We start from the raw sequence: 9,857 nt of genomic DNA, 5'->3' as shown, positions 1-9,857 counted from the left end.
ATTATTGAAATATATATATCTTTTTAAGTGGTGCAACCACTTCTACAACCAGCTCGCAATGTCCATGTACCTGTGTACGTCAATGAGCATGAGTATGTTACTTATTTATAGCAGTAGGGGGCGCCAGAAACAGAGAGAGGGGTAGTGCTGTGTCTCTAATGAGAGAGAGAGAGAGAGAGAGAGAGGGGAGTTGCGCCACTTTGTTCACACAGGTGTGATTTTTTTAACAACAATAAACTTTGGGATATGCTCGGAGTAGAGCACCTTCTCCTTTACCTAGAATTGTGGAAATGAGTCAGTAAAGGAGGTTCAGGCATCTATAGGGCCTTGGCCCCCATTTACACTGGAGGTTCAGGCATCTATAGGGCCTTGGCCCCCATTTACACTGGAGGTTCAGGCATCTATAGGGCCTTGGCCCCCATTTACACTGGAGGTTCAGGCATCTATAGGGCCTTGGCCCCCATTTACACTGGAGGTTCAGGCATCTATAGGGCCTTGGCCCCCATTTACACTGGAGGTTCAGGCATCTATAGGGCCTTGGCCCCCATTTACACTGGAGGTTCAGGCATCTATAGGGCCTTGGCCCCCATTTACACTGGAGGTTCAGGCATCTATAGGGCCTTGGCCCCCATTTACACTGGAGGTTCAGGCATCTATAGGGCCTTGGCCCCCATTTACACTGGAGGTTCAGGCATCTATAGGGCCTTGGCCCCCATTTACACTGGAGGTTCAGGCATCTATAGGGCCTTGGCCCCCATTTACACTGGAGGTTCAGGCATCTATAGGGCCTTGGCCCCCATTTACACTGGAGGTTCAGGCATCTATAGGGCCTTGGCCCCCATTTACACTGGAGGTTCAGGCATCTATAGGGCCTTGGCCCCCATTTACACTGGAGGTTCAGGCATCTATAGGGCCTTGGCCCCCATTTACACTGGAGGTTCAGGCATCTATAGGGCCTTGGCCCCCATTTACACTGGAGGTTCAGGCATCTATAGGGCCTTGGCCCCCATTTACACTGGAGGTTCAGGCATCTATAGGGCCTTGGCCCCCATTTACACTGGAGGTTCAGGCATCTATAGGGCCTTGGCCCCCATTTACACTGGAGGTTCAGGCATCTATAGGGCCTTGGCCCCCATTTACACTGGCAGCCAAATCTAGCCAGATCTAGATCTGTGCCACATCCAGATTGGAATCTGATTTGTTGAAGTCTAGATGCAGACAGGTCACATACAAGGCCACATGGAATAGGATTATTTTACAATGTGACTTGAGGTACAACGTACATTCAGAGGTGGTTTCCAATCAGATTTGAGGAGATCTGTCTCAGTCTGAATGTAACAACCTGATCTAAATCAGATTATGTCACTTATTTAAACAAATCACATTCCAATCTGGACGTGGCACAGATCTGATTCAGATTTTTGTTCCCATGTTCCTATCTTTTCCAATTGGCCCCCTCGGTGGCCTATAGCAGTGATACTCAACCTCAGGCCCGCGGGCCACATCAGGCCCGTGGGACCATTATGACTGGCCCACCAATGAAAATCTAAAAAAAAATCTGGAAAATGAAATAAAAATAAATAAATCTGAATGTTATCTTTAATTACATTATTATAAGTAATACTATTAGAGTTGTACTATTACTCGAACGAAAATAAAAGCTTGGGGGGGGGGGAGATGCAATGCAAATGAAAGACATATACTGTAGGCCTACTGTGTATCCCTATTCCCTGACATAATTTTATAGCTAAACGGACAGAATTCTATTTTATTTGAATGATGAAACCCAGCTGCCATTAATAGTTGGAAATGGAAATGGAAATTGCGGAAATTGTAATTGCGGAAATGGTGGAAATGGAAATTGCGGAAATTGCGGAAATGGTAATTGCGGAAATGGTGGAAATGGAAATTGAGGAAATTGCGGAAGTGGAAATTGCGGAAATTGCGGAAATGGAAATTGCGGAAATGGTAATTGCGGAAATTGCGGAAATTGCTCTTCAGTTATAGCTGGGTAATCTATTTTCAGGCAAATTGTGTTTATTGTATTTTATTTTACTCAGCCATAACAATTTATTTTCTGTTAACCAACTTGCTGGCTGGCAGGCAGGCAGACAGCTACTCATAGACAGGCAGACAGACAGACAGCTACTCATGGAGAATTGGACAGGCAGGCAGTCAGACAGCTACTCATAGACAGGCAGACAGACAGCTACTCATGGAGAATTGGACAGGCAGGCAGACAGCTACTCATGGACAATTGGACAGGCAGGAAGGCAGACAGCTACTCACAGACAGACAGCTACTCATGGACAATTGGACAGGCAGGAAGGCAGACAGCTACTCATAGACAGACAGACAGCTACTCATAGACAATTGGGCAGGCAGGCAGACAGCTACTCATAGACAGACAGACAGCTACTCATGGACAATTGGACAGGCAGGAAGGCAGACAGCTACTCATAGACAGGCAGACAGACAGCTACTCATGGACAATTAGGCAGGCAGGCAGACAGCTACTCATAGACAGGCAGACAGACAGCTACTCATGGACAATTAGGCAGGCAGGCAGACAGCTACTCAGACAGGCAGACAGACAGCTACTCATGGACAATTGGACAGGCATGCAGGCAGACAGACAGCTACTCATGGACAATTGGACAGGCATGCAGGCAGACAGACAGCTACTCATAGACAGGCAGACAGTAAGACAGCTACTCATTGACAGACAGACAAATAACTACTCATGGACAGACAGGCAGGCAGGCAGGCAAAGAGCTACTCATGTTATGTTATTATAACAGCTACTCATGTTATGTGCAATAATTTGTGCAGTTATGGAAACAGCTCTTTGTGTTTATGCAAGAAAATGTAACACATTTATTTATTTACATATTGTGTGCATGCACATTGTACTTTGATACATTTTGCGAAAATAAAGCAATTGAAAGAGAGAAGTTATCAAGTATCATTAATGTCGTAATTTTATCTACTGGCCCCTGGCCCCTTGCCATTTTTGTAATGTGGCCCACAGGTAAATCTATTTGAGTATCCCTGGCCTATAGCGCTTTGAAAAGCTGTGATATAGGCTACCCGTGGGAAAGCAACAATAGCCCATGACCATATGGCTGATCGAAACGCATGCATTATGCATGCCAAGGTGAGCAGTGTTCAATTGGAACCCGTCAAGGTTACCAGAGTGGAAAAAGAAAGAGCACACGGCTGACACAAGAGGGCATGTACGCAGTATATGTCTCTGAGAAGTTTATTCACGCTGGAGTGTGTATGTATGATGAAACCTATGTGTAACCGCCGTGTCCAAACACACAAACACCTTCAGAGCCGTCGGTCCAGCCAGTACAAACATGATCAGGTACAAAGATCAATTTCCGCTGAGCTGCCACGGATCGAAGAGAAAACCCATTGGCTTCCTTCTTTATGGTCCTGCACTGGGGAATGGACTTTCCCCAGTGTCGTTTTAATCATCACAGCACATTCACAAGTTTCATAAAAGGGGAAATAAAAAAAATAAAAATAAAAAAGATCTCGACAACTGCACAACAGGATTTTTTCTCTCCCCCCCCCCCCTCTCCAGACTGAATGCATAGGATTATACAGTTAGAATACAGTATTTCAACATGTTTTTTTACAAAGGTTTATATGTCAGAGGAAACGAGAAATAAAAATAATAACTGCACAGCAGTAAGAAAGGTAATTTGTCGAGTATAGATACAGTCATTTATCATACGCACGTTGAAACAGCTTGGAAACACAGGGCAAAAAAACCAAACAAACAAATGTAAGAAAAACAACATTGGAACAATTTTGCACTATAGTCAATCTACATTAGGTTACCCATTTGCCTTAAGACTAAGTTAGGAATGCCAGACATTATTTTCTTTAGGAAACCCAAATCAGGTTGGCCACATTGCTTTACATGTTATTCATTGGGCATTTTGCCTTAGCCACCACAATCCTACTAAGCACACACCACAGACACACCCAAAGGAAATGCACAGACCAAAAAACTGCAACCATAAAAGAAAATAAATCATACTGAAATGTCTTCCGCCTATATGGCAAACAAATGACTGCAGCAGAGGGTATATAGCTTTCTTCTTTTTTTTGAGCGCACACAAAATATCACAAGTCCAAATACATTGCTGTGTCTATAGCACTATTGTTGCCATAATCACCTATAGGTTACCAATAGTCATAATTTATTTTAGAACTTATATATTTTAATAATCCTATTCAATAAGGCACGTTTTTTGGTTAAAGAAAGGCTCTGAAAGAAGCGTTTTGCATCACTGTCATTGCAGTGAGAGGAGTCGTGGTAAACAATAGCGGTGACAAGGATGGAGTCTGCAGTCAGCATGCAATTAAGATCAAAAGCCTCCCCCGCTGATTCCATTATACAGAGTGCCACTCTGCACTGTGCTGTGTGGGCAGCGCCAAGTGCTGTTGGTTGGGATGCCAGGATACCATGCTGAGAGAGCAGGCATGCGGACAGGACAGGCAGGCAGACTCAGGCTTAGTGTAAACATCACTTCTAGCCAAAGAGGCAGGGATCGCTAACGAGTCTGTCGGATACTCGGCTAATCTCCCGAAGTCCGAACACTAACATTCTGGGGTCCAAAGCATTTTTGCTCAAATTTATATACTCTAAAGTCCCTCACACCCCAAGAGTTTGTGAGATTAATTGGCATTTATTTCAAATTAAACATTCAACCGAGAGACTGAGCAAGCCGTCGCTCCTATTCATTCCTCATCCTCACCTACTGTATCAACTCAGTCACGTCATTTGGTCCTGCTCCAATCACAGCGTCCCTTTAAATTAAAACACTGTTTCCCAAACCATGGGTAGGGACCCATTTCTGGGTCACAGACCCATTTGTAATGGGTTGCTCCAGACAGAGCTCCCTGCCCTTCATCATCAGGCAGGATCTGATCAGCTTCACCTAGCTGATGGATGCTCAGATGGTCATGATGATAAGAAGTTGGGGGTTAGGTGTCTTGGTCAGAGGCACCTGGACATGTATTACTGGGCAGGCTGGGAGGCTTAACTTTTGACTACCTCCAAGTGACGGTTGTGTCTTTTTTCCACCTACACCAAATTTCTTCACCAAAAATAGCCGATGTAAAGCTCACACGACTTTGCAACGCAACACGTTGTGAGTGACCTTGTATACTGTATCTATTTTGGCTGGACATTCACCCCCCAGAATAGGGATGGACGCTCTGTTTCAACTTTATACTTGAACGGTCGTATGAACGGCGGTGTCACTTGATGAAAATAGCAGCTCTGAGGCCACAGCGCACCTAATAAGTGACAATTAAGCATTAGTTTGTCGTTTGTTTGTCGCACTGTGACCCTGACAGCCGACACCGACATATCAATATTGTAATTACTATAACAATTATATACACGACTGAACCCAACCAGACCTCCACAGCATCATACCAAGGCAGAAAATACTCATTTGAAAAAAACGTACCATTTACTGTAAGTACCAAATGCTTCTTAGGCAAAATGACTAACATCGACCATTTTAACAGAGGAGGCAGATGCTTAATGATTATTGTGAATAATGTGCAATACTACATAACAGCACTACAACAATCAAACACTACAGATGCATGAATGAGGTGGAGTGTCTTCTGGTGTATTGCTGCATTGTTTACCGTTAGATCAGCGATTCCCAACCTGTGGGGAGCCCTCTGGTGGGCCATCAGGATATTGCAAGTGGGCCCCCAAATAATTGACAAAATACAAAACATTTGAATTACAACATTAATATAAAAGAAAGAAAAATAATACTAAAAGCAAATCTTGAAAAAACCTTGAAAAAAATTAATTTCATTAGGAAACCAGCTGTTCCATTGACCCAAGACGGAACACAATCGATCGATAGATCATTAAAACAAACTTAGCTCTAAAAGTTCTCGCCACCCATCTGACCAACGAGCAGCTGAAAGGTTAAGTGGTCCAATGCGTGTGCCCTTCACTGCCCTAATCCAGAAAAGGTTGGCGACCGCTTCTGTGGATGAAATGCTGGGTGAAAATGTCCTTCCCTACAGTGCTGTCGCTCATGGTACGCCGACATGAGTGAGTGACTCCATCACATTAGAAATGACATTTATTTTGTTCAGGACTCCGGGAGGCTGTGACAAGTTTTTTGAAGCGTTAAAAAAGTATTTGAAAACAAAAGACCGCAAATAACTAAACCATTTTTTTTGTAAAAGAAAAAAATTATGTTGAAATCCATTTTTCCTGTGCTTTTGTCGGAGTGGAATGTGTCGCTGCACAATAAAGGGAGACAGACTGTGCTATTATTGATTTCCGTAAGCACAAATGGCAATTGAGCTTGAAGCAAAAATTGAGTAAAAAAAAGAAAAAGAAAATTTGAACTTTTTTCTTTCTTTCTTTTTCCGTGTGTGAAAACTATTGGTAACCCGTCACTGATATGAGCCTGTGCTTTGTTCCATGAACCAATGTCCCCGTCAGGAACCCTTTGGTCTCTGTCAAATGATGACAGCAGGCTCCCACTTGTCAGTGAGTCGGTGACCTTGAAATGACATTTAGTTTTATTTTGCCCTCAAGCCTTACGAGTAGGCGTCAACCTACCGGTACATACATTCACACGCACGTTCAAACACGCACATACTGTGGGTAGGTATGCACGTGCTTGCTCACGTATTGCACTCCACACACACACACACACACACACACACACACACACACACACGCACGCACACACACCCATACACACACGCACATGTACACACCCACAGGCTAAATAGAAACACTATCCACACACCACAAGGCGGTCCATTAAAAAGATAATTTTCTCCTTATAAAGCTTTCCGCATAAAGACTGCACGATTAAAAAAAATATATAATACAATTCTTAAAACCTTTTTTTTTTCTACACAAGAAGAAATTCAACATCTGATTAACTCTTGACGCCAGCTCGCTCCCACATCCAGGGGCTTAATTCTCTGAGAAGTCTTTACTTTTTTCATTCTCGCACGGCGTTCCAGGAGAAGCATTTCGGTGAAGTGTTGAGTGAGCGTGTGGACCTCGAAAGTTTGGCAAGCGAGCTTTTTAAGGCGTACGTACCTGCGACAGTGTGACCCCTACCTGTTATGCCATTAGTCCCAGCTAATCTACTCTGTGCACTGCGAAAGTCGTCCCAGGGCTGTACGTTTGTAACAATAGACGATAAGCCCTATTTTGTGACGAGTGGTCCCTTTTCTCTTCTCTCCTTTTCCTTATTCCCTTGTTTTCCTTCTCTGACGGAAGAAATAAGCCCCTGGGGTGGTGGGACGCACACACACAATCGCACTGGCAGCTTCGTACCGCTCACCCCCCCCCAGCCGACCCCACCCCAACCCCCGCCTCTCTTCCAGTACGGGTTAGAGATCAGTCACTTTGTTCTCCAGGGCGGCCGCTATCTGCTGCAGCCGGAGGGTCAGCTGTTTGCTCTGGGCAGCAGGGTCTTCTTCCAGGGACGCGATGATCTGGGTGGGGTGGATGGGGAGGAGGAAGGGTGACAGCGGAGGAACGGACATGACAGAGGGAAGACATGGAAGACAGGGGGAATGGGCAGAGAGATGGGTGATGGATGAGGAGAATGATAGTGAGAAAGGGAGGCAAGAATGGCAACACTTCGACGTCGACGGCCCCGCCAGTGTGCGCGCGCCACTCAGGAGGAGAGTGACAGGCCTATTTGTTTATCTAACTTGTTCATTAGGCTTTGTTTATCCCCCTTTGCACAACCCGAAGTGGCAATGCATACGAGAAGCTCATAAAAAATCTATTCCCAGAGCAATTTTCCAATTCACGTACCACAAGAAGTTTCAATTAAAATTCACTTTTCAGACTCCCCATCAAAAGAGCGGAGAGAGAGAGAGCGAGAGAGAAAAAAAAAAGAATGATATGGTGGGCAGTGGTGCGTTTAACCACATAAGGCAGCCCATTTAAAAGAAATAGCAAATATAGCCAATACAAGCTTGCAGAGAGCTTTGCTATTTTTGAACATCTTTTAATCGTTTTTTTTACATCGTTTTGTAATGACATTCCCAAAATATGGATGCCAGGGTTAGTGTGGTTGAATGGAATCTTCTCCGTCTGGGTGAGACACAGCAGTGGTTCACAAAGTGGGGTCCGGGGCCCCCCAGAGGTCCCTGGGGGGGTTCCACAGAGTCCCCAGCTAAATTAATGATAGTTAATATGAACTCGGTAGAATCTGCACCTGGCTCGCTGATAACAAACTATCCTTACACCTGGGAAAAACTGAATCCATTCTCTTCGGATCAAATAGTAATCTCAAAAAGGCAGATGGCTTCTTGGTTAGAGTGGGTGACGATATTATCACACGGAAGGATAAAATTACCTACCTAGGTTCCATCCTGGAGGCCAATCTTTCCGGTGATAAGATGGCCACCAACGTAATCAAAAAAGTCAATCAAAGAACAAGATTCCTCTACAGGATCTCCTCACTGGTCGACAAAAACACCTTGAAGACCTTAACAGGAGCCCTCGTACAAGGTTTCTTTGACTATGCATCCACCTCCTGGTACCACAGCACCTCAAAGGCCCTTAAAACAAGGCTCCAGACCTCCCAAAACAAACTGGTCAGGCTCCTACTTGGCCTCACCCCCCGAACCCACCTCACCCCTGCCCACTTTGACAGGCTGGGATGGCTTAGGGTCGACGACAGAGTACAGCATCTTGCAATGGGTCTGGTCCACAAGATTCGATACACCACCAAGATACCCATGTACCTGTCTAAATACTTCCTTAATGTAAACGAAGTCCACACCCACAACACCAGAGGGAGTGCAACAAACCATGTACAACCCAGATTCGGCACAAACAAGGGACTAAATTATTTTCGCTCCTATGCGACCAAAATGTGGAACGCCCTACCAACAGTCATTAAGACATGTGAATCCCTTGGCTCCTTCAAAACTGCTCTCAAAGGGCACCTACGGATGGCTGCAATTCGAAACTGGCCTCTGTAAAAGCTGAATTTTTATCTGGATTGTACTATGTTTTTGTATGGACGTGGTGTTGGGTGCCTGCACATATGCACACATGGCATCAAACGCATGGTGTTGTGTGCAGGCGCCCTACACTCTGTCTTTCGTTTTCTTTTATCCCCCTGTTCCCCTCACTGTATATATATTTTTTTCCCTTTTCGCTTCCTATATGATGAATTCCTGTTCTGTTCTTTAACTACATAAAAGTGTCTATTTGTTTGTCTCTAAATGTTTTGATGAATTGAACAATGTGGACCCTGTTGTAAACAAGTGTAAGGCTTAATTGGGTCGTCCACTCACAGTTAACAGTCTTTGTATTGAGTTTGTGCTTGAAATGTACTGTAATTCTGCAAACTGTTAATAAAGATTTCAATCAATCAAAACAAATGGACCCTTACAGGTCTGTAATGGACCTGTGATATAAGAGTTATGAAGTTTGTGGCCTAATAATGCACCGACTGCTTTAAATTAAACCATTTGAGAACCACTTCTTCTTCTTCTTCTTCCATTTCAAAGTGTGTTTATCCAGATTGATGTTTTTTTATTTATTTAAAATGTTTAGCTTGTTAGTTCAATTCAATTCAGAATGGACACCTACCCCATCGTAGTATTTGCTGGCATACTGGTAGAGCTGGTAGAGAGCCACTTGTGTGTTGAGTTTGTCTGTGTGAGTCTGGAGAACACACACACACACACACACACACACACACACACACACACACACACACACACACACACACACACACACACACACACACACACACACACACACACACACACACACACACACACACACACACACACACACACAA

The 9,857-nt window shown here is 44.3% G+C and overlaps 1 protein-coding gene across 1 annotated transcript in view; it reads right to left on the bottom strand.

The window, feature by feature from the left end:
* Positions 1-7,394: 7,394 nt before the first annotated feature.
* The window catches only part of plxnb2b (plexin b2b), a 204,363-nt gene continuing 201,900 nt past the window's right edge, over positions 7,395-9,857 (bottom strand). The window contains exons 37-38 of the mRNA XM_080761560.1: positions 9,644-9,718; positions 7,395-7,521 (exon numbers count right to left, since the gene is read on the bottom strand). Of these exons, the coding sequence (XP_080617686.1) occupies positions 7,417-7,521; positions 9,644-9,718 (180 nt within the window). The 3' untranslated portion in view covers positions 7,395-7,416. The remainder of the gene's footprint in view (positions 7,522-9,643; positions 9,719-9,857) is intronic.

The sequence above is a fragment of the Protomyctophum bolini genome, assembly GCF_963924005.1.
Source record: "Protomyctophum bolini genome assembly, chromosome: 4".
Classification (NCBI taxonomy): Eukaryota; Metazoa; Chordata; class Actinopteri; order Myctophiformes; family Myctophidae; genus Protomyctophum; species Protomyctophum bolini.
The sequence above is the reverse complement of the archived record's forward strand: the minus strand, read 5'-3'. Positions and strand labels throughout refer to the sequence as shown.